This window comes from Acomys russatus, chromosome 2 (genome assembly GCF_903995435.1).
Source record: "Acomys russatus chromosome 2, mAcoRus1.1, whole genome shotgun sequence".
NCBI classification, from domain to species: Eukaryota; Metazoa; Chordata; class Mammalia; order Rodentia; family Muridae; genus Acomys; species Acomys russatus.
The window spans coordinates 28,984,011-29,010,046 of NC_067138.1; the positions used below are offsets into that span (position 1 = coordinate 28,984,011).

The 26,036-nt window shown below is 44.9% G+C and overlaps 1 protein-coding gene across 4 annotated transcripts in view; it reads left to right on the forward strand.

Moving 5' to 3' along the window:
• Lyn (LYN proto-oncogene, Src family tyrosine kinase) overlaps positions 1-26,036 on the forward strand; it is a 116,259-nt gene that overhangs the window by 87,552 nt on the left and 2,671 nt on the right. For all 4 annotated transcript variants that reach the window (XM_051159695.1, XM_051159705.1, XM_051159680.1 and 1 more), the window contains exons 11-12: positions 16,065-16,218; positions 18,849-18,980. In XM_051159695.1, coding sequence (XP_051015652.1) covers positions 16,065-16,218; positions 18,849-18,980 — 286 coding nt within the window. The remainder of the gene's footprint in view (positions 1-16,064; positions 16,219-18,848; positions 18,981-26,036) is intronic.

The following is a 26,036-nucleotide window of genomic DNA, read 5'->3' on the forward strand; positions in this document are numbered from 1 at the left end:
TCTGATTCAGGACCACTCATCTGTGATGGGGGGCGGGGAATGGTCATGGGGTCCTGGGGGTGGGGGAGGCATACTGGGGGGCGTCTGGGCGTGAGGTGTCCCACACAGGTTCCAAACTGATACCCTTTCACTAAGTCCTGGGCAACAATGTTTCCTTCGTGTGTACACTGCCCACCCCCTCCGGGCTCTCAGTGGACCACCTGACTGGACCTTTCCCTGAGAGCCACATCCTTCAGCCTCTGCCTGACTTGATACACTGTTGATACCCACTGAGCCTTGAGCCCCAGCCGGGCTGTTTCCAGACACAGTTCTGGACGTTTAGCATTTTTGTCTTGTTCTTCCTTCCTGTGACGCTAACATAGCAGAGCCTCCCAGTTTCCCCTTCCTCTCCAGCCGCTTCTGCCTTAGGCCTTCTTCCCTTACAGCAAATGGCATGCAGGGCTGTACCCACCTCCTCCCAGGTCCCTCCTTTCTGCAGAATGCAACATCAACATAGTCAAGGCAGTTCTTAGGTCATCAGCTACCCCCAGGACACTGACTGACTGCACCCCAGCTCCTCCCTTTCACCTCACTTGCCATCTTCCAAGCATTTAAATGTGGAATGTTCCAGAATCCAAGCCTGCTGTTTCCTCTTTCTCTACAGTCATCTCCTTGGTGATTGTATGGAACCACTGTACTCCTGGGGCAACTGCTCAGGTTCAAATCACGGGATTTTATCCTCTGTTTTCACCAGAGTCAAAAGTGTGAAATAACGGTATCAGTAGGGCTGGCTTGCTCTATAGCCCTGAGAAAGAATCTTGCCTTGCCTCTTCCACTTTCTGGTGGCTCCCTGGTTCAAGGTAGGGTATGTAAGCCCTGCCCACCCACCCCCAACCCCCCCCCCCCCCCCCACCCCCACCCCCCACCCACACCCCCACCCCCAACCCCAGTCTTTGTTAGGCCTTGTCTTCAGGAGAAGCAAAGCTTCCCTCTGTTTTCTTAAATGGCCACCAGGCATTAGACACGGGGTCTATCCTGAGCCTAGGATGGCATTTCATCCCAAGATCTTTAATTTATTAACTCTCCAAAGGTTCTATTTACAACAGCGGTTGCTGCTTCATAACTGTAATTTTGCTACGGTCATGAATCGTAATATAAATATTTGTGTTTTTCAATGGTCTTGGGTGACCCCTGTGAAAGAGTCATTCCACCCCCAAAGCCCCACCCCTCACCAGGGGCAGTGACCCACAAGTTGAGAACCACTGATTTACAGGGTTCTATTTTTTTTACATCCTGAGGGGCTGTAATTTGGAGGCACCACAGATCTAGTAACATTGTCTGCCGCTGAGCACACTGTAGCTCTTCTCTCCAGTCCACTGCCTTCTTACCCTCTCTATCTGGACTTGTGTTAGTCACGCCCCAGCTGAGTGCCTTTTCTTCCTGCTCCGGACCCATTCCTGTCCACAGGTTTGTCCCCTCACACTGTGTGCAGCCCTTAGAGTTGCCAAGCCCCAGCCCTTGATGCTCTCCTCCCCCTTTTATTCACCTCATCCTCTACAGGTGACCCACTTGGCTACCTCCCCCACCCCCACCCCTCCTGATGGTTTACAGACTAACCGCCTGCCTGCTCTTTGCTTCTGGCTTCCCAAGAGCACTGTGGGATGACAAGAGTGACTCATGCCTTGCTTGGAGCCCTCCAAAGCTTTGTGCATCACTGGGGATAGGCTGAAGCCTGATAAAGCCCATTGCTCTGCGGTTTGTGTCAGATGACGTTCTAGGGTTGCTTCTCTTCATGAATTTCTGCTGCTTGTTAGGAAATCTGCGCTGTGGGTTTCCTATTCCAAGTCTCATCTTAAGCGCTTGTTAAAATCTATGTATACCTAGTCTGGTTATTTGTATCTACGGACAAGCCACCGTATCCTTTGGCCTTGTGTGAGCCTGAAAAGTACTGTCGGGAAGTTGCTGGGAGGTCCTTTTGTAGGCTGTCCTGTCAGAGGCACGTGTCTCTTCCTGCCTGCAGCACATCTGCTGGAGGAACTAGACTTTTACAACACTCTTACGTCAGGGAAGCCCAGAAGAGATCTACCCAATCTAGTGGGTTCTGGCAAATTCTAACTGGTGAGTGGACCGTTTCTTCCGGTGTCATTTCAGCCCCCACCCCTTCCTGCTTCCATATTTGTAAAGAAAAGCTGGAGTGGTGGAGGATTTTCAGGCTCCATCTGTAAACAGGGATTATTTTCAAAACTCACTTCAAAGGGGATGACATATAAATAAAGATGACCCTGAATCTGTTTCAAGTTTATTTGGAATTTATTAGATCTTGTTACAAACTTCCCTGAAGTTCATCACAGAATGAGTGAGCTAGAGACTGCTTGCAGAGCAGTGTAACCAACTGAAATGCATTGGGCTGGAGCCGGAGAGAAGAGCTACAGTGTACTGGATGCACATTGGCTTACTGTCTGTTTGCCAGATTCTTATTTCTGTCTTTTACTTTCCTTATTAGAGAGTAAACATGGCCAGGTGTAGTGGTACACACCTTTAATTCTAGCACAGAGGGTGCAAAGTCAGGCAGATCTCTATAAGTTTGAGGCTAGCCAGGTCTACAAAGAGAGTACTAAGACAGAAAAGCCCTGTCTCAAAAAAAACAAACGAAGAAAGAAAAGAAAAGAAAGACGAGTGAAAATTGATAGACAAGAGCTGTTTCTAGGAGACCTCTGCCACTAGAACAGGATGGGGCTTGTAGGCAGGAAGAACGGTGTCAGCAGATGGATGGGTGGGTGGATGGATGAATAAATGCAGTTCTCTCAAACAATGGGGTCTCCCACCTCAGAAGGACATGGGTCTCAGTTCTGTGACACACTAAGATGGGGCCACAATAGCTCAGTGGCAGGGCTATTGGGTTCAATCCCAGCAACAACAACAACAACAACAACACACCAAGAGTGTACCAAGAGCATTCTAGTGAGGCTACCGTGACCGGAAGTCCAAAGTATACCCCAAACTCCTTCTTAAACTCCTAACACTGACATGATTATATAAAAACGAACAGCCTGGTGACTAACACTGAAAATCCTTCAAAGCTAGTATAACATGAAACAAGTGGCCATGCTTTGGAAGGTTCTGGGAAAAATTTTGTTCAGACTTTTGATTATTTAAAATAGCATTTTAACCTAGTCAGGTGCTGTAGGAGACTAGAGCAGAAAGAGCTCAAATTCCCGGCCAACATGAGCCACAGAATAAGTTCACGGTTAATGTAGGTAATTTACTGAGAGCCTGACTTAAAATTTTAAAATATAATAACTTTTAAAAGATGTAAAGGAGCTGGTGAGATGGCTCTGCAGTTAATAGCATTCGTTGTTCTTGCATAGGACTTGGGTTCAGCTGCCAGCACCTACATCGCAATTAACAACCTTCTGTAACTCCTATTTCGGAGGATCAGATGCCCTTCTTCTGGCCACTGTGGGAACTGCATGCATGTGGTACAAAGACATATACAGGAATAACACCCATACACAAACGATAATAATAATTTTTTAAGATGTTAAAAATAGGCCAGGGGATTCTGGAATAAAGCTCAATGCTTAGGATGCAAGAGACCATGGGTTCAGTCCCCAGTACCAAAATAATAGTTATAGTAGTAGTAAAACAATTGTTTCATTATTATGGTATGTTGTTTATTCTTATGCGTCATTTTTATTTTACTTGAGGACAATATTTTAAGTACTAGCGTTAAGAATAATGAGTACTGTAATTAATGGTTGATAATGGATAAAAAGAAGAAAATCAACTACCTTGTAGTTTATAAGCTAAAACGTATTTCCCAACTCTTCCTTTCAAATACAAGGATACATTATATTCTCCTCCTGTGGATGGAATTATGCATACATTTTATGCTGCAGCTTCATCAATGACTGTATTTTGGGTACTTTTCATATCAACAACATTGAGGGATCTTCCACATCTATTAGTCAGTCGAGCATCTTCCTTTGGCTGTGCCATGGTTTATGTAGCCACACTCAGTGGGCTCCTATGTGGCTTTGTTGATTTCTGTACTCACATCTTTATTCTTAGACATTCATGTTACTTTTTAGGCTGTTGTTGTTTGATTTGTATTTGGGCTTCTTAGTGTTACAAGCATGGACGGCAATGTGTGAAGGCCTATATACACAAGTTTGGGGAGTATGTTTGAAGGGTAAATCCTTGATTGTAGATTTACCACTTCCACCGTGTGTGTTCATTTTTAATTTGAGTAGTTCTTCACCAAAGTCTTAATAATGTAGGTGTATCTTTTTATTTACCTTCTTGCCCAAACTAAGTGTTGTTATTCGTTCCTTGACCCAATCCAGTAAGTCTAATTTCTCTTTTAAAATTTTTAAATGTGGGCCTGGAGAGATGGCTCACAGGTTAAGAGAACTGTCTGCTCTTCCAGAGGTCCTGAGTTCAATTCCCAGCAACCACATGGTGGCTCACAGCCATCTAGCATGTGATCTGGCATGCAGGCATCTGTGCAGATGCAGCACTCATGTGCATTAAAATAGCAATAAGTAAATAAAAATTGTTTAATGTGCATGTATGTGTGAAGACCTGTGTATGTGTATGCGTGCAGTGTCCACAGAGGCCAGAGGATGGCATCAGATCCCAGGAAGTAGAGTTACAGAAGGTTGACAGCTGCCTGATGTGGTCCCGGGAACCAAAACCAGGTCTCTGCAAGAGCAGCAAGTATTCTTAACCACAGAGAGATCTCTCTAGGCATGTCTAATTTCTTTTTAAAGATTTATTTATTTATTTATTTATTATGTATATAGTGCTCTGCCTGCATGTACACCTGCATGCCAGAAGAGGCCATCAAATCATATTACAGATAGTTGTGAGCCACCATGTGATTGCTGGGAATTGAACTCAGGACCTCTGAAGGAGCAGTCAGTGCCCTTAACCTCTGAGCCACCTCTCGAGCTCCTAATTTCTTATTTTATTTTTACAATTTCTGTTTATTTTCTGTGTATGAGGCCAAGGGTCTTCTCTTCTATTTACTCATTGCAGCCAGTTTATTTTTCTAGGAATATCTTAGATAGTCTCTTGTTATCTCTTTAATAGTATGCTTTAAATCATACAGTGGGTTCACATTCTATGCACTGTTGCATGTTTGTAGATATCTAACTGAATGTTTTGCTTTCTTTAAAAACGTATTAAAATTCTATAAACATGCGTGTTCCTATTACAATGAAATCTGTTCCTGAGAGTGTGGGACCATGTCCTTGGTATCACCTAGAGGCAGTGCTTAGGCCACGCCCATTCCTTCACTGCTACAGCAGCACTGCAGAACACATCTGTGCACAAGGCTCCTTGCAATAGAGCCCAGGATCAGAGGCTGGGTGTCTTAATTCTTTTCAAAATCATAGTTCATTCCCGCTGAGCAGTTTTGGCATTGAGTTGAGGGACTCGTTCTTTGTTTGGGAACATCAGGAGCCACCTGTTGGGTCAGTGCACATTGCACAGCACGGGCAGTCTTGCCTCTGAAGAAGCACATGGTGGCCAGTGGCATTTCTCATCTTCCCCTCCCTCGCTGGAGTAAGTGGGAAGTTGTTCCTTTCTCCTTTCTGCATGGTCTCTGCTCATTAGGTACAGACCAGGTTTAGGGCATCTCCACCATTGCTGTGGCAATGAAAAGATTTCTAGCATGTCTACCACTTATCATGTATGTACTGAAGTGACAAGTCATTTCCATGGATCCATGGTGGCCAACCTACATGGCGCCTGGCCCTCCCCAGCAGGTGTGCCTGAGGCCAGGCTATGCCGTCTTAGCCTCCCATCCAGCCTGGCGAGATCAGCTCTAGCGTTTATCAGTTCACTATTATAAACTTAATGCTTACTTTAGTCATATTCCTATCGATACAGTGCAGGCCTGAGGGTGAAAGTGGTACAATATTTACTTCACATGCACAGGGCTCTGGGCTCAGCACCGGATAACACATGTGTGGGCACACGCACGTGCACACACACACGAAGGGTTCAGAGATGGTGATGCAATCACTATAACTATTATTGGGGCTGGAGAGGTGGCTCATTGGTTAAGAGCACTCTTTGCTTTTGCAGAGGACCCAAGTTTGGTTCCCAGAATCCACATGCTGGCTCAGCTAACCATAGCTCTAGTTCCAGGAATTCTGACCCCATCCTCTGACTTCTCTGTGCAATAGGCATGCAAGTGGTGCAATTACACATACATGCAGGCAAAGCAGGCATCCACATAAAATACATAAATCTAAAACTGTTAAGGTAATAATTATCATTGGCTTCCTTTCCCCACAAACTCAAGACAACTGATTCCAAATCTCTGCTGCACCCCCATAGTACTGAGCTCTGAGACACTGTTAGTAATCTGCCCATTTCCTGCTAAGCCATATTGTGCATAACACCATGGCACAGTTTATTTGAAGCATGTTGTTAAGTGTGTGTGTGTGTGTGTGTGTGTGTGTGTGTGTGTGTGTGTGTGTGTTATGACTGTGAATGTACCACATCATTTGGAGGTCAGAGGACAGCTTTCTAGAGTCTGTTCCCTCCTTCTTTCCTGTTGAGGCAGGGTCTCTCTTGCTGTTCCTGCCACGTTATTTACGCCCAGGCTAGCAGGTCTGCAAACTTCCAGATGATTCTCCTCTCTGTCTCTCTGTCTCTCTCTAGTGTGTGTGTGTGTGTGTGTGTGTGTGTGTGTGTGTGTGTGTGTGTGTGTGTGTGTGTGTGTGTGTGTGTGTAATTCAGGTTTTCAGTCTTACAGTAAGCACTTTTAACCACTGAGCCATCCTTTCCGTTTTGAGATTGGACTGAGGGGAGGGGAAGAGATTTCTCGACAATTTCTGCTTGGGCCTGCCCTGCTGTTCAGGACTTCCACATGGCCTGTCACTTTGGAGCCCTGCCACTCTTTATTTCCTGCATTAAGCACTCCCACACCGTTAAACCACCAAGTCTTTAGTTTGACACATTGTATCTAACTCCCCATATTCCTCTTTGCCTGGCCTGCTAACCATCATGCTACTTTCTGTAGCTCCTAGCTAACTAGTTTCATGTAGATCAATATTTGCAAGGCTCATGCCTGGTATTACACATATCAGATCCCTTTCCCTTTGTTGACTGAATAATGTTTCATGCTATGAACCTAGGGCATTTTGTTTATCTCTTCAACCACCGGTGGATATTTGGCTTGCTTCTGTGAACAATGCTTCTCTAAAGGTGGATGTACAAATATTGCTCAAACCCTACAATGGTTTCGTGTGTGTGTGTGTGTGTGTGTGTGTGTGTGTGTGTGTGTGTGTGTGTGTTCATGTGAGTACAGGTACACATGTTCAGGTATATGCACATGTATGTATGAAGGGCCATTCCTCTGAAGCATTTCACCTCATTTTTCAGACAGGGTCTCTCACTGTCTAGACTGTCTAGTCAAATTGTCTACCAACTAGGAAGGCACAAGGATTGCATTGTCTCGACCTCCCCAGCAGGAGGATTAAAAACACAGGCTACCATACCTGGCCCTTTTATGTGGGTTCTGAGAGTCAAATCTCCTTCATTTTGTTTTTGTCTGGTTGCTTGCTTTGGTTTTTCTGTTTTGTTTTGTTTTTCAAGACAGGGTTTCTCTATGTAGCCTTGGCTGTTCTGGACTCACTTTATAGACCAGGCTGGCCTCGAACTCATAAAGATCAGCCTGCCTCTGCCTCCCAAAGTTCTAGGATTGCAGGCATGCACCACCACCACTCCTGGGGCTGTAATTCTGTTTTTAATAATAACATCCCGCCATGTAATTTTGCACAACATCTGCTCTGGTCCCCACCTCTCACTAGAACTTGCTCTTTTCTCATTGTTTATACAACTCATAGCAGTGTGAAGTAGTCTCATGTGGGTTACTTTGCAAGAAAAAGGCTAAGAAAAATAACTGGCAATTCCGCCCCATTCCCTAAAGGAAGTGATTCCTTTTCGTGGGAACACACTAATTTAAATACAATCGTTCAGAAGGTGGAGCCACTTTGGAAAGCTGCACCATCCCTGAGGGATCTTTGCCTGTTGTTGGCCGCTTACCTTCTGACGGACCAGGCACAGAAGCAGCTTTGCATGCGTGTGTTCCCTTCTCCGCCCTCAGCCTCAGCTGTGAGGACAGTCTCACTCACAGACTTCGGGTTTTGCCTTGGTTGGGTTTCAAATGATCTCATCAGCTTCTTTCTCTTTCCCTCCTGTGTTTGGGCTGCCAGCTTGGTGAACACTCTGTTTATAAAAGCAGAAGCCAGTGTGTATAAATAAAAGAGGAGCCCATGAGACATGGCTCCAATCCTGCTTTGCTTGGAGCAGCCCTTCTCTGGACTCCAGTGCCTGTTTTTTGTTGTTGTTGTTGTTGTTGTTGTTTCTGGTGGTTTTGTTTGTTTGTTTTGGTTTTGAGTTTTGTTTGGTTGTTTGGGGGTTTTTTGTTTTGTTTGGTTTGGTTTTTGGTTTTTTGCTATGAGTGGCACCTGCTGAGTGGCCTAGTTTCAACTTCATAAAAGTTTAGCAGTTTCAGGGCAAGAAGAAGCTCTTAGATGTTGTCGTCGCCACCATCATCGACATCAAAGCACAGATCATTATTTCTAGCTGGGTTTCTTCAGGGAAATATGGATATTACAACTAAATAAGACTAAACTTTCCAAGAAAGTTTGACATCTCCCCAGAGAATGAAAGCATCAACAGCAATGAATGGGCTTCTTGAGCCGTGTTTCCTCCACATCATAGATAGCAGAGTAGGGATCCAGTATGGAAGATCAAGGACTATTACTATCTATTGTTTCTATGGCAATTGAGTGCAACAAGACACTCGTTTCCCCCCCTCCCCCACTTTACTAATGTTGCCCTTACTTCAAGAGCTCCTAGTTCCTTGGAATAGAGTTCGCTCTCTGAACCGGCTCCTCCTCCACCTTAGGAAGCAAGTGGCACTCTAGAGAGTGCGGTGAGCTTGCCCCGCAGAGCAGGTGAGGCAGCTGGGTGGCTGATCCCTCTTCACTGCCCTGTGGCGATTCCTTGTTTAGTATCTCTCGTTGCATGTCTGGATGGCTGATGTATTTATTCCCACAACCCATTCTAAGGCAGACTCTGTTTCAGTTCCGGCTGGAATTTTCTGGGCTACAACCTAGTTTTGCCTGAAAGATCACATTCAGCCTAGTAATTAGAATGGACAGAGACACTGGAGCAATAGTTCTGGAGCCAGGTCACATATGTGGCACTTCACTATCTGTCCACCAAAGCATCAGGAAGTTTCGTGGTGATGGCTCTGTGGTGACAGCTCCATGAGCACGTGAGGGGCAAGGTAAGGAACTGCCTGAATCCCAAACATCACGTGATGGGAGCTAGCTGAAAGCTAAACTATGTGCGGTGCCAGAGTTGACCGATTCCTCATAGGGAGGCAGATGGCTGACGCGGGAGCTGTTAGCACTAGTAGGTCACCCACAAAGAGAGTTAGCTGAGCTCTGCCCGGGTCTGCAGACCATAAAGAAGGCCTCTTGCGTGTCACTGCAAGCCTTAGATGTTCTCCACATGGAAGCAACCGCTGTGAGCCCCCAGCATGGCACTAAGTGTGTGCAATGGTGATGATGTGAAGCTCCACTTCACTCAGCATCAGGGACTAGCGCTGCCTTCCTCAGAGCAATCCTGGCCCAGTGTAAAGGCGGCCTGATGAGACCGCTCCCAATGTGCACTGCTTGCTTGGGGAATAGGAAGACAGGTTTTCTACTTAAGCATTCTTAGTGGATGGGAAATGTATGTGAGCATGCCCAAGCTGGACTCTAAGATCGCTGGTGGTGGTTCAACATTCCCGATGTTGTTTCTTGGGAGAAAATTATTTGTAAAGTAATATGACCCTGAAGTTTATATTCTATCTCACCCTGCCCACCATAAGTGTGTATGCACATGTAAAGCTGTATGTGTACATGTAAGGTAGTATGCCTGTTCATTGCAGGAAAATGAGAAAGAGTTGTTGTGCTGTAAGGTCCACTTTGTGTTTAAAAAAAAAAAAAAACTGTGGTATAAACATTACAATGCTGTATCAGCCACAGGCTGCCCATATAACCATAGTCACAGGTTCTGTCATGTAGTGATGATGTCACAACCTTAGTTTATGTATGTATAACACATGATGCTTGAACAATAGTAAAATCACTAAATAATGGACTTTTCAAAATGGATTCCTATTGCTAAGCAACAAAACCGTGTAGCTATAAACATACTAAAATGTGAAAGCCGGCTAGCAGTTCATGGTGGCCCCTGGGATTCTGACTAAGGTCACTCTACAGCCCCTGTCTTAGTTAGAGTTTCTACTGCTGCGACGAAACATCATAACTAAAAAGCAAGTTGGGAGGAAAAAGTTTGTTTGGTTTACACTTCCAGATCATGGAAGGAAGTCAGGACAGGAACTCAAGCGGGGCTGGAACCTGGTGGCAGGAGCTGATGCAAGGGCCATGGAGCAGGGTTGCTTACTGGCTTGCTCAGCCTGCTTTCTTATAGAACCCAGGACCATGAGCCCAGGGATGGCACCACCCACCATGGGCTGGACCCCCTCCCCCACTGATCACTGATTTAGAAAATACCTTACAGCTGGCTTTTATGGAGTCATTTCCTCAACTGAGGCTCCTTCCTCTCTGATGACTCTAGCTGTGACACAAAACCAGCCTGCACAGCCTCCAAAACTGAGCCTCCACTTGCAGGAAGCAGAGCTTATTTTCTTTTTCTTTTTTTTTTAAATATATTTTATTAATTTATTCATGTTACATTTCAATTGTTATCCCATCCCTTGTATCCTCCCATTCCTCCCTCCCTCCCATTTTCCCCTTACTCCCTTCCCCTATGACTGTGACTGAGGGGGACCTCCTCCCCCTGTATATGCTCATAGGGTATCAAATCTTTTCTTGGTAGCCTGCTATCCTTCCTCTGAGTGTCACTAGGCCGCCCCATCCGGGGAGCAGTGCTTATTTTCTGCATGCTGCAGCTCCCTGAATAACTTCTGTTAGAGGCCAACACTTCCTGTCTCTGTCACGTGTGTTTGGTGACACCGGTGGCTCTGGGCTCCTGGTTGTGGAAGGGCAGGCCATTCAGCTGATTGGTGCTTCCAGATGCTCAACTGGTTGATTGTCAGTTGAGAAAAGTCAAATGACTGAAAAATGAGTACGCCAGCATCCCTGAAGCATGTCTTCTTTCCCCAGCTGCATTAGAGGGGCTCACATTTCCAGACACTACAAGTCTGTTTAGCAGCTCGCAAGATAAGGGTGTCCTTCATCCTAGGTAGTGTCATTATTGCCTGCTGTGGCTAGGTTGCTAGGCTGGTGTGAGCCCTGTGGTTCATGGTTCTCTACCTTTCCTGGTAGCTCTGCCCTTCTTCCCAGGAGGGCAGCACACCCAGCAAGGGTGTGTTTCTCAGCATTTGCTTCAGTCATAAACATTTCTAAGTGACAGTCACTATACGAGACAGACTGTGGTCACAGACTGTGGTTGTCATGTTCCTCCTTGGGCTTCCTACACTCTGGTGTCTTAGGGAATCTTTAACTCCTCTAAGCTTCATTTCCTATGTTCAGTAAAAGCCTGCCTAGTGGTTGTTATTAGAGTCAAGCATGAGCTAATCATAGATTGTAAAACACAGTAAATACGTAACTGGTGGGGATGATTAGTATCGCCCTCACTACCTAATTGTCCTTGTCATTACCACCACCATCATCACCATCATCATCATCACCACCACCACCACCACCACCACCATCATCATCACCACCATCATCATTACCATCATCACCACCACCACCATCATCACTACCACCACCACCACCATCATCACTACCACCACCACCACCATCATTACTGTAATCACCATCATCATCATCACAAATCACCACCATCATCATCATCTGCTACACAATACAACAAAAACCATTTTCTGGTCAAACAAAACCCTGTCTCACTAGACTTGACATTTTTACTAGCTACCACAGTAGTGGCTTTTCTGAGGTTTGAGGACAGTAAGAGTGAGAGGCTTGAGCTCTTCTTTCTTAGGATCCCCAGAGACAACCGTGCCTTGGTTTGATTTAGTTATCTGACAGTCTTTTCTGTAGTGCTGAGTGCTAAGTGTCTAGAAAGAGGGAAAAGGTACCCTATGAATGGAGTGTCCCTTCTAGCCTGGACCAGCAGGAGCTGGCTCTGGTTTCTTCCTGCAGCTATCAAGTATAGCCAGATTTTTTTTCTAAAGATTTGCTTTTGTTTGTTTGTTTTGAGAAGCCAAAAAAAGAACAACATAGTAGAGATGGAGGCTAACGAGAGAGAACTGAAGCCAGACATGGTGGCTTATGCCTGTAATCCCAACACTCAGGAAGCAAAGGCAGGTGGATCTCTGTGAGTTCAAGTCCAACCTGGTCTACAAAGTGAGTCCAGAACATCCAGGACTATTACACAGAGAAACCTTGTATTGAAAACAAAACAAAAGAAAAGAAAAAAAGAGAGGAAACAGATTTTACAGAACTGGAAGTTGTGATAGTTGGGAGTCTCACTTTTCTGGGATGTCTACCATTTATTCAACTCAGCAGGAGCTATCGTTTAGAATCTCATCTCAACACCCACATTACTGTTTGGAAGCTGAGCTCGGGAAAGCGCTCTGCCTGGAACAGAAAGCCAAAGCAAACAAGGCTTGTTGCTCAAAATGTTACTGCTTCAGAGAATCGCATCACAACACTTTCAGCGGGTGCCTGGCTTGAGCACATGTGTAGGAGCCCTCCTAGCATGTTGCTGGAATGATCTTACAATGAGCTGACTTTGGGGATCCACGGCCAAGCATGAGGGTGAGCTGGCTCCTTGCAGTCTGTACTGTTGCTCACATCTGTAGGTCCCACACAGGTTTCAGGTTAACTGCAGTTCAGGCCTAAGTTAGGTTCTCTATAATGATTAGGCTGTTAGCTAGGTAAGTGTCTGTGACCTAGCATTTCAAAAAGGCTCAGTTACTAAGGAGGACCGGAGAGAGGTTCAGACAGCATCAGTCATGACCATACAATTGTCTGTGTCCCTTTGAGGCTCTAGAACCTGCCTCAGGCGCATTCCACCAAGGTGTCTCACTGTCTCCATAAGCCCAGATATTCCAGCCACCGATGACAACTGCCTGTCCCCATTCTTCTACTTAGTCCCAGCATACTCTGCACTCTCCACTTTAGCCAGCTTTAGTGGCCCTTCCTAGTAAGTCTGGCTGAGGATGGTGTGCCAGCAAACAAGGAGAGCCTTAGGCATGACTCCTGCCTTCCGCCCTCTGCCTCAGTCCCTCATGTTACATCACCCTCTCTCTGCCCTGTAAGCCACGCCCCAGTGGTCTGTGTGCTGTGTCTTCTAGAGGAAGTCATGCATGCCAGCATGCCCTCACCGGGGCTCTCATTCTCCCCCACCTGCTGTGGACTTCCTGTTGAAGCTACTTTGAATATTTCCAGAGAGGGGTGTGCATCTTCTGAGTACCTAGGGCCACTGAGAGTTGTAGAAAGCAAAGACCACCCAGACCCTATTATCAAGACCAGCTTCACATTTTCCCCTTGTCACCACCTGGTTTCTGTTTTGTGTGTTTATCAATTGTCACATTTGTACCATGCCTTACAAGGTCAGCTCCCATGTCACTGTGCTTTGAATTATGTCTAGAGCTGTATGCAGGCAGCACGTGTACTTCACCTATGCCCAGGGATGCACATGTTTGGAGTGGGCACATGAGTTGGGCACAGGGATAGAGTGAGGGATGCACTCCTTGGAGAAGGCAATGTGCTACCAAGGCTTCTCAAAGAAGTGCCCTCTCAGCTGAGACCTGGAGAATAAGTGCAGTGTGTTGTGTAAGAGAGGAGTGAGTGTCCCATGGAGAGGTCTGAGGGTGGTACCTGGGAGGTTGTTGGAGTGGCCATGGGGAGGAGGCAGGAAGAAGAAGCAGAGCTGGGTCCTTTAGAACTTTATTAGCACTTGAAGCATTTTGGGCAGTGTTCCTTGGTACCCACAGGGAGTAAAATTCTGGGTTGTCTAAACTTTGAAGTAGGTCTGTGACATACTGACTGTTCTCCTCAAGTTTTTGTAGCTACAAAAATGACACCTGTGAAATCCTGTGTGTTTGCAACATAGCTTCCTGGTGCTATTAAAAACCCTAGCATATTTTTCTGAAGGAGATTGGTGACAACAGAGAAGTTCCGCTAGATAAAAGTTAGAATAGAAAAGATATACAATGCGGCTTTTGCCTCAGAGATGTTTATTATCTGGTTGCCATGACAATAGTAAGCACCCTGAATGGAATAAAAACATTGGCAGAGCTATAACCCTTAGCTGCAAGCAGCATTTGTACAAACCAATGCTGCAGGACCAGGGAAGAGAAGTTCAGGAAGGACTGGGACAGCGCTGGGAGGGGAACCTGGATGTGGCCCAGAGAGGAAGGGACTCCTCCTTTGCTGAGGTGTGGAGGTGGGAGGGGCTTGGACGAGGTTCACATCCTGAAGTAATGAGGATGCTGCTGATGGTGATGGAGAGTCAGGTCCTTCCAGATGACCTGCTACAGTTCAAGGTGGAATTTGGCAGAATCAATTCAGTCTGTTGAGAAGTAATTCTAATTAGAGATGACTTCTCTCTTAGACACACATACACAGACAAACACACATATGCACAAACACATACACACAAACACATACATACACCCACACAAACAGCCAAGCGAACACACACACACATACACAAATACACATATGCATAAACACATAAACACACATACACACAAACAAATACATACGCCCACACAAACAACCTGGTGAACACACACACATTTTCTTTCTTCCTTATCCTTGAGTGTGTAATTTGGTGATACAAACCTTTAACTGATTTTGGAGATGTGCCACATTTCCTACCAGCACAAAGTAGTCACTTCCTCTTTGTGCTATTGTTTATTTGAATCCTTCATTCTTCACCCGTGGTCTTGCCAGGGTATATGAGGCACAGTGCACAGAGGCTCTGGAGAGCTGGCACCATGCCTCTTCCTGAGCAAGCTCCTGACAGAAAGGATCTTCCAACAGGCACATCCCTCATATCCTGTCCCTGGTGCCTTATTAATGTATTAGCGCATCACTCCTATTGTCTTCCTTCTGTTTTCAACCACAAAACACCACAGACTGAATGGCTCAAACAGCAGGCACCATTTCTCACGGTTCCAAGGCCATCCGGAAGGCAGCAGCACATTCAGGGTTGGGCACAGGCCATTCTCCTTCACAGCTTCTTAATAGCTATGGCCACCCAAGGTGGAAGCGACCAAGAAGCTCTCTGTGGCCTCTTGTGTCAGGGCACCAAGTCTGTCCTGCTCCCTCCCCCCCTCCCCGGCCTAATTACTTTACAACTACCAACATACATTAACGAACATATCTCAATATGTCAATATTGAGTGTCAGGGTGTCAATATATGAATTTGGGGGAAACAAACATCCAGCGAATAGGATATGTTTCCTCACTTAAGGATCTAAGATGACATCTGCATGTCAGCATGGGCAGGTTTTACAGGGCTTAAAAAGAGCCTTCACAGTTTTGAAAATGTGGAAATATTTTGAAATATATTGTTAGTTAAAAAACAAGACATGGAGCTGAAGAGATGGTCAGCAATGAAGACCATGTTCCGCTCTTACAGAGGGCCCGAGTTCAGTTCCCAGCACTCGTGTTGGGCTGCTCACAACTGCCAGTAACTCTAACTCCAGGGGATCTGATGCCCCCTCTGGCCCCCATGAACACCTGCACTCAATTTTTACACACACACACACACACACACACGCACACACACACACACACACACACACAATGAAAAATAAAATAAAAGTCTTTTTTTAAGTTGCCATCATTAGAGATGTTAGGGGACAGATTTTAGAAAGGATTCTAAGAGTGACTTTAGCACTGTCTTAAATACTTGAGCAATCAGAATAATGCACATAAAAGGATTCCCCCCTCGCTCGCAAATAATAATAATAATAATCAAGGTTTGTTTCTATTTTTAAGTTTTTCTCGATGGCCAACCAGGACAGCCTACCTAAAATATAAACCTGCGCCCACTCTGTTTGCAGATTGCAGAGGGCATGGCATACATCGAGCGGAAGAACTACATTCACCGTGACCTGCGAGCCGCCAACGTCCTCGTCTCGGAGTCGCTCATGTGCAAAATTGCGGACTTTGGCCTTGCCAGAGTAATTGAAGATAACGAGTACACAGCGAGGGAAGGTAGGTATGCTGGTTAGGGAAAACCCTGTTTGTGCAAGAATATAATAAGCTTTCAGCACCTTTCCTCCCCCACCCCCATGCCTGAGACCCTCCCATTTCTCACCACCCATTCCACCATGTGGTCCCCTAGTCTCATAGGCCTTGCTTCTGCTCTCAAGACAAGGTCTTCCTGTGTAGCCCATACATATATGATTAAACGGTCTGGAGATGGGAGAAAATTACTAGCTACATATTGGGCAGAGGGTTAATATGTAGACTATATAAAGAACTGAAAAAAAAAACTACATAACAAGAACTCTTGAATTATTTTTATTGTCTCATTTCACTTTTGTTTTTAAATAAAGCATTTACCAAAAATCTATCATTTTGAAAAAATACTTATTTAGTATAATATTGAAGATGTGTTACAATTGTAGTTTACTTTTTAAGAAGTTCTGTCTTGGTTAATGCCACTTAATCCTTACACAAGGTCATAAACAGTAGCGCCTGTCTTCTTCTTTGCTGGTTTTGAGACAGGTGGGGGTTGTTTGTTTTGCTTCCTGGTACTGGGGATTAATGAACTATTATAGTGCTCGCAAAGCCAGGGCTCATCCACTGAGTTGTATGTAGCAGGCTCTCACTCACCCAGGCTTGCCTCACTCTAAGCCCTGCTGCCTCAGCCTCCCAAGTGCTGCCATTACAGGTATGTGCACCACACTCCCAGCCATAAAGTTCAGTTAGTCACACTAAAACAAGACTAATTTGGTCAGAATTCCTTGTTTACCCTGTAAGTCAAATTTCTTCACCCAATAATAAAGTGCATGTGTTTCCCAGAACTCCAGAGGTGTGTGCAACATATACTCTGGGCTGCAGACCACAGGTGATGGACCTCAGCGATCCTGCAGCCCTAGAGATCCCTCCGTAGGGGGCTGAGCCGGGATTCAAACCAGGGAATCCAGCCTCTCGGAGTACACGAGCGAGAACTGAATCCCCTGGTTTGTTGACACCAACAAGCACTGAGTCTTTGAAAAATACCAGAAAGGCACAAAAGACAGTAAAGAACTCGTTAGGGTTTATGCCAAACAGAAAGTGGTAACATTTCAAAGTCAGTCCCCACTCTCCACATAACTGTGGAGAATGTCCTGTCCATTGGGCAGATCAGAGTAGGGGTTCAATGTTTACTATTGCATTTTCCTTGGCTAATGCAATAGTTTGAGCAGAGCCCCCTTGGTCCCCGATCCACCCATCATGATGTTCTTCTTGTAGGCTTCTAGGACCACCTCCCCTTGGTGGGGAGGCCTGGTGGCACTCAAAAAAAGAATAAACAGGCTACCAAGATGAGACTTGATAGTCTGTGACCATACAGTGGGGTAGGAGGTCCTCCTCGGTCATAGACCTAGGGGAGGGAAATAGGGTGAAAGTAGGAGGGAGGGAGGAATGAGAGGATACAAGTGATGGGATGGCAATTGAGTTGTAATCTGAATAAATTAATACTTTTTTTAAAAATTAAAAAAAAAAAGAAAGTGGTAACATTGAGATGGTCCCAGTCCTACCCACTGCTTCAGGCAGTCAGGAGATAATGCAGGAGTCAGCGATACTGCCCAACACGCAACGGGGTTCGCCCAGTGTCTTTATTGTCCTTGTAGGGACTTCCAGTTTTAGTAAGGCACTGAAAAAGAAACCTCATGCAAAGATGTAGTAATGTTTTCAAGTGATGGGCTATGAACACTTAGTGGTTCCACGATGCTGGAGTGACAGTCTATGCCAGGTCTTGCTTTCCTCAAGGGACCCTGTGTGTTTCCCCGGGCTACGTCTGCCTGTTCCTGGTCCTTCCACCTCCAGGCAACTCACATGAAACTCATTCCATCACTCTCTCATTCTAAGTAGACAGCTGTTCTCAGTCCTGAGCATTTAATATGATTTGTCAGTGGAAGAAGGGAACATGTCATTTGGAGCAGCAGTAGCAATTGCTTGGGCACAGGCTTAGAATTATTTGTCTACAAAAGCATACACACACACACACATATTCTGGCTGTGGGTACAGTTTAGTCATCAAATGTGTATTTAGCATACATGAGGACCAGGGGCTGATCCCCAGCACTAAAAGTTAAATAGGTAAATTTTAATGAAATAAAAGATATATCCATACAAACTTAGAATGGGCTCATTAAAGAAAAATTGGAGCTGATTGATAGAGAAAGGTTGGTGGGACAGCTTGTTCTGTTTGTTTGGTTTGGCTTTTGAGATGAGGTCCTCCTTTGCTATTCAGGTTAGTTTTAAACTTTTCAGATCAAGAGATCCTCCTGCCTGCTTCAGCTGAGACTACAGGTACACACAGCATGACCAACTCTAGGTAAAATTTCAGCACTTTTAAAAGGCAACCTGTATAAGGAAAAGGGTGACGCATTGCACACCATGTCCTTTTGTGTTTAAAGTTAGGACAGTTACAGTGCCCCCTAGAGGTTCCAGAGGAAACTGCTTCTAAGGAAGGAAGGGCCCAAAAGGGAAACACATGAAAGAGGAAGATGAATGTGAGGTTGTATCTTTTCTATTCCAAATAAATAGCTTGAATTTCTGAGAACTCAAAGGAAGGAATTACCCATGAACCTTTAGCTTGAGCTCTAAGTAAGAGCCCGTGTCTTCCTCCTCAGGTGCTAAGTTCCCCATCAAGTGGACAGCCCCAGAGGCCATCAATTTTGGCTGCTTTACTATCAAGTCTGACGTGTGGTCCTTCGGAATTCTCCTGTATGAGATCGTCACCTATGGGAAAATTCCCTACCCAGGTATGGCTTACATATTTCCCACTCAAGTGTTGTGTGTGAGGGAAGAACCAAGCACCCTGAAGGCAATAACCTCATCTACCCACACCTAGTGCTTCTGGTAGAGCTTGGGGCCATTATCTTTCGTGTTAATCTTGCTAAGAGATGCTTAGATGCTTTTTTTACCTTTACTTGACTCTTCTTTTGCTGAGTCCACCACTGGCTATCTTGTCTGCACTTGGCACTGCACTGGGTGTTTAAATGACGCCCCTCTGCCAAGGCATGGCTCCAGGTGGAACAGAAAAATGAACAAGAAACCAGGGTCAAAAAAAAAAAAAAAAAAAAAGAAAAGAAAAGAAAAGAAAATGAAACCAGGGTCTTCAGTGTCTTCTGTTTGACATGAGGACTGAGGTGGTGAGCAGGGTGTAGCCTCCCTCCCTCCCTCTTCAGGAGGCGCCTGCTACTGTTCAGCAGTGAAAGACTCTTCTGATCTTTGTCACCAGGGACATTGCTCAAGATCCACACCTGAATTCCACTGTGCCAGCTTCTACCTGCCTCACCTTTCCCCAGAGTCTGTATTGATATGGAGAAGGTTCCTCTCTAATTCCCACTTTCTCTAATAGTGTCTTTCAGTCAAACTGTGGGGGATAAGATGAATTTAAAGTTAAATTTTAGTGGCTGGCGAGATAGCTCAGCATGTAAGAGCACTGGCTACTCATCCGGACGACCTGGCTTTGATTCCCAGCACACACATGGAAGCTTAGAACTGTCTACAAGTCCAATCCCATGGGATCCGAGACCCTCTTCTGGCCTCGGCAGGCATTGTTTGTACATGATAGACATATATGTAGGCAAAATACCCATACACATAAAATTAAAATTCTGAGAAGAAAATTACAGTTAAATCATTAACGTTTCTAATCCCCCTATTCATTTAGAAATACCTGGGCATGTGGGCCAAATCCAAGACTAGAAGGATGCAGGTTCTCAACCCCTTCCCTTAGTGGGAGAAAATGATGGTTAGCTGATAATGCTCAGCTTCTTGGGTGGGAAACGATGCTGAGGAGAGTATTGCTTGCCTATGGACTAGCAGGAATTCTTTCAAATAAGGGAGCTGCTATCTTTACTCCATGGTTGTTAGTGGCAGGGGCTCAAAGGCATGAGGAAAAGAGACTTGGGACTTGAGAGTAGGAATAGCCAGCTTTGGACCACAAAAAGTTGGCCAGTGCGATTTGGACTTTACATCTGATGAATAAATACATGAACAAATGAATCAATAACTCACTCAGGCTATTTAACCTTAAGATAATCTCCACACTATGGATGAGAAAGTAGGACACCAGAACGGCAGAGGAAGCAATGGACTCAGGACTAGAGGGTGACAGAGGCCATGGCCTTGGGGTCAGGCTTGTTCAACTGAGCCTTGGGGGCCCAAGGAGAGCTTCCTGTCTCACTCAGCATGAGGTGGAAGCTGGGGAGCTGGTGTTGACGTTAGTGATTTAACACTGCTACAGATTAGAAAAACTATTTCTACTCATCCACAATATCTGAACTAACAGACGCCGTTCTGTATTTAAGCCTATATCTGTCTAAGCCTACACACTATCTACCTGTACAAATGAACAAGATTACATATTCATATATATGATGCATGATAAACGTATAATAAGGTGTGTATCATGTGTGATATGTTACATGTGATATTCAACCAAAGCCTCTGGGGCTTGAAGAAAATGACAGGGCCCAAGCCAGTGGCAAAGGTGCTTCTAAAATGAGAACAGGTGCCTCCTAGGACCTTCCCTTTGCCCATTGTGCTCAATTTCTCATATTTGGAAAGATTCTGAGAGAAGAGAGAGAGAGAGAGAGAGAGAGAATATCAGCACCACAACATAGTATGTGTTTATGTGTGTGTTCATGTGTATTTGTGTGTGTGTTTGTGTGTGTGTGTGTGTTTGTGTGTGTGAAAGAGAGAGACAGAGAGAGAGACAGAGAGAGAGACAGAGAGAGAGTGTTCAGAAACCATTGCTTCATCTGTTCCCAACTACCTTCCCTTCTTGGGGGCTGGGATATGAGACTATCAGGAAGTCTGTACAACAACCACAAGAGCCCACAGCATGAGGAATGACCAGAGAAACCACTCTTAGCTCCTCAGAAGACATGATTCATAGACACAAAGAAACAGGCAAACTCTGGCCACGAGCCATCCCCACCGTGCCACAAAGCTGGTGTGGAGAGAATGCACTTGGGACTGAGTTGGCACAGACCTTCACTGCCCAGAAAGTACTGGTTGTATGTGTTAAGGTCTTTTAAAAGTGCTTTAATAGATTATGTGACTGTTTTTACAGACTAAGAAAGGAAGAAGAGGGGAAATAACAAAGCCACGTATAAAAAGAATATATATTTATAAAGGGGGAAAAAACTGAAGGTGTAATTTACCAAAATGCTATTATCTTTAAGCAAGGAGATAATACATATATTAATATTTCTTCTTGGTAAATTTCTTAAGTTTTCTAATTCTTTATAATTGTAGTTTTATTCTTGTCAAAATAATACATGCACATGAGAGGCTAGAGAGATGGCTCGACAGTTAAGAGCACTGACTGCTCTTCCAGAGACCGCAGGATCAATTCCCAGCTCTCACACAGCGGCTCACCACTGTCTGTCACTCCAGTTCCAGGGGACCCAGTGCTCACTTCTGGCCTCTGACACACTGAACACACATGATATCCAGACATACATGCAGGTAAAAGACCCATATACCTAAAATAAAAAATAAAGGAAAAACTATGTACAGTAAGATGCCAAGCATTCTAATAAAAAATCACCACTCATGTCCCCATCCATTCATGTTTGTCAAAGAAATCTGCTCTCAAGAAGTTTGGTCACTAAATGATTTGCAGCTCGTAGTCCTAAACGTGCTGTTAAACTCTGAATAGAGTGGGAACTTCCCATTTTATTTAACAAGTATTTAATTTATTTTAATTAATTAATTAAATTATTTAATTTATTTAATAATTATTTATTTATTTAACATAAATAAAATGATCATGTGGTCCAAAAATCAAGAAATAGAGAGCTATAAAATGAAGCATGTTCCTCCATCTATCCTGGCCACACAATTCCCAGCCCCCATAGACATCCACTCATACCATTCTTGAAGCCAGAGACCCATAGAAAGAGAATAACCAGTTTCTGCCCTCTATTTGGCATGGTTCACTTGTCTTAGCACTTCAAGGCCATCCACAGCGTGACACATGTCACAGTGTCTGGCTCTTTTTCCTCTTTTCCTGCCTTTCCCCACACTCTTGCTGGAGCTTTCCCTATTCGGCTTGCTCTGGCTCCTCTCTGTTGTTAGCGCAGAAAGCCTGACGCTGGCCATTCATAAAGGACGCGTTATCTTTGCCTTCAGGAGCTCGCTGCCACACAGTGAGGAATGTGTGTGGCTTCGGTGCATGGTGCAAGAAGAAAGGCAAGTAGGCCCCTGCAGAATGAGCTCCATAGAGGGGATGGCCTCACTTCCTAAAAGCTCTCTCCCAGTGACTAATGTAGGGACTCAAGAGCAGGCACTGGCTCCTGTGAGAAAGGCATCCATCTTGCTTAACAGCCTAGCCCTCATATACAGAGCCAACTTCACAACACTTTCGGAATAGCAATTCAGTCCTCAGAATGAGTTTCAGGAGCACACACCATACCCACCGAGTTTGCAGCGCTAGCGGGCATGGCTGGGCAGGCTCCAGTACCGTGCTGTCTGTGGCCTCTGACCTCTCCCGCTTTTTATCTGAAGATTTGCCAGGGTGTCTCGGGATGGGCCAGCGTGCCTGTTGCTGTCATCTCTTTCTGAAGGCACTTTGCTCCCATTTTCTTCTCCTTGGTTCAGGCCACATCTGCCTCTGACCACCAGATGTTGCAGAGCGTCGTCATCAAAGCAGGATCTACATTTCTATTTCTTGTTCTTTTTTTTTTTTTTCCACAGTTATTTCTTTTGCAGTGAATTATAAGGGAAAGTGGGATGGGAGACAAAAGAGCCTATTTTTTTTTTTTTTTTTTTTTTTTTTTGTCTTCAAGCCAAAATTGTGGTTATATCTGTATGCAGTTTTTATGAAGAGAAGAGAAGGGTACCTTCACTTTGCTTTACTCTTATAAAGAGAAAACAGGATTGAAAATGACACAAGTTAGGGGCTGGAGATATGGCTTAGCGGTTAAGAGCACTGACTGCTCTTCCAGAGAAACCGGGTTCAAATCCAAGCACTTGCATGGCAGCTCACACCTGTCTGTAATGCCTTTACACAGACGCACATGCAGACAAAACACCAATCACCAATACACACAAAATAAAAATAAATAAATGTTTAAAAAAAGAAAAGAGAAGAAAATGACACACGTTCATGTAAAGATACAATGACACATCATGTCTTCTCTGGCTTTTTCCAACCATGTGTGAATTTAACTTAAAAACAGTGAATATCTGCCTTGACTTTAAGTGAGGCTTAGCAAAGACAGTTCACCTTCTTATAAAGTACATTTCTGGTTCTTCTCCACACCAATACCTCCTTGCACAGAAGTACCATAGACTGTAGTGTTCTATGGTCTTGCTGGGTCCCCTCTCCTATCATTAACCCCCAATTTCTTTCTTAAGTCTCTGTACCACATCTTCCTCCTTTGACCAGCTTGTAGGTTCTGCCACTTCCTGCTTCTGAATACCACCTCCCCCATCCCCAAGTGAAAGCATCTTTCCAGCTGGGCTTGGGGACAGCTCTCTTGTGTTAACCATCTCTGCATCCCTCAGAATGCTGTCCCATGATCTATGGTGATTAGCAGTAAGCACTTTGGAAACAATGAAGGATGCAATGTGAAAGGGCTGGAGTCCCCCAGCCAATGGGCATCTGCATTCTTCAGCTGAGGCACAGACTAAGCAGCAATGATGAGTTTAGGGTACAGTGGGAGTCTGCCTCCCCTCTGCTTTCGTCTATAAGTCTTGTCATATCATGGCTCGCTTTATGTGTTGGTTCACTCACACATAAAAAGGTAGGTTTCACATTATTTTCCTCTTTCTTCTCTTATCAAAGCAGATGTCCCAGGCAGGATAGAGCATGCCTGCCCTTGGTCTGCAGCATTGAGTGTGTTCCTCAGAGTTAAGAGAACATACTAGAATAGGAAAGAAAGCATCTGCAGGGAGGCTCTGGAGACCGTACAGAGCTTATCTTCTGTGGGCATCTGACCTTTATGCAAGCAAGGATTCTTCAGGAAGGAAGCGAAAGAGATATTCCTAACCCATTGCTATTTACACCATCCTCAGTGTTACCTTCCACCAGCACCCTAAAACCTCACACAGAAGTAAAACCAGCCATTTCTTCAGAAACGTATCCAATAGTCAGAGTCACATAATTTTGTGGAGACCAAAGCTCCAGTGAAAGAAATTGATGTCGATCTGCCCCTTGGCTGGGCGGTGAGAGTCAAGTGAAGTCTTCTAGTCAGAGGACTCCGGTCAACACATATGGAAGCCATATTTCATAAGTAGACTTGAGAAAAGTTCACTCACCAGGCAAACAACTTGCAAGAGATACAAATGGAGGAAAGGGACTGGAGAGCTGGGTCATTGGTTAAGAGTGCTGACTGCTCTTCCAGAGGACAACTCCCAGCACCACGCGGTAACTTACAACTGTGCATAGCTCCAGCCCAGGGAATCTGATGCCCTCTTCTGATCTCCTCAGACACTGCACACACGAGATGCCACAGAACATACATTTGGGCAAAACATAATAAATAAGTGAAATTTTAGAAAAAAATACAAACTGTTATAAAGCTTATCTGATTCTTTCCGTTTAGAGACCAGAGCTCCTCCAAGGCAGGGACAGTCATTTTCAGAGGTTTACATCAGGAAAGATTCCTTGGCACCTGTGTTCTCTGAAGGAAAGCCAGTGAAGAGCAGGGAGTCTCAAAATAAGAGATGTGTGCAAGATTTTTTTTTTTTTTTTTTTTTTGTGCTAAAAAAAAATCTGCCATGCCAAAAAAGGAGAAGCTAAGGGTGACTTGGGCTGGTTGGTTAGTTGAAAAGATCAGTCAAGCCAAATATCAATTCATAAGTATGTTGTCAACTTTTTAGCCGACCTGTGCAGATCTTGTCTGCTGGAGCTGGGGTCTGAGGACCTGAAAGAATGAGGCGGACTACAGTCTGACGCTGCAGACAACCTTACTTCAGTTTCAGTGGACTCTTATACACGAATGCAACAAAGAAAGCGATCCTCAAAGGAAGGTTGTTTGAGTTCAGAAAAAAACATTATCAGGAAAAGATGTAAATAAGCGCCAGCAAGCACCTACAAAATATTCACAGAGCAGCCCTTTTCCAGAGCTTTCTCAGGACAGACCGGTTTAAATACAATTGCCTCGCATGTGCTATAACTCATATCTGGGAAAGCACGAAAGCTGACACCCAACAAGAATAAGCATATCTTATAAATTGAATGCAAACGTTTGTCACAGGAGGCACGAAATCAAATCCAAGAACCATCCAGGGAACAAAATGCATCTGAGGCAAAAGACCCCCTGCCTTCTTTTCCTGGAATCCCCTTCACAGTTCCCTACAGCGTTGCTCACCGTGCGTCATTCTTTTGACCATCTTCTGACAGCGTGTGTGCGCGCGCATATTTGTGTGAAGGGGTGCTTTACAGGTGTGCCGGTGCATGTGTGTATATGAGTGCAGGTGTCCATGTATACACATGCTTGTAGAGGCCAAAAGACAACATTGGGGGTCATTCTTCAGTGCTGTCTGATGTTTGAGGCAGAGTCTCTCTTTAGCCTGGAATTCACCTAGTTAGCTAGGCCAGCTGTGTAGTAAGCCCCAGAGATCTGCCCACTCCCCACCACCCCCAGGGTTTGCATAAAAAGAAATGCACACAACCCCGCTTGGCTTTTTATGTGGCTTCTGGGGGATCTAACTCAGGCCCTGATACTCGTGAGGTAGGGCTGGTTTTGCTTTTGCAAATTGACGCCTTCTTGACACACATAGCCATTCTAAAATATACTTATTGAGTTGCTTAGAATTCCTTCCCTGTCTTAATTTTCTGAGAAAGGCATACAAAA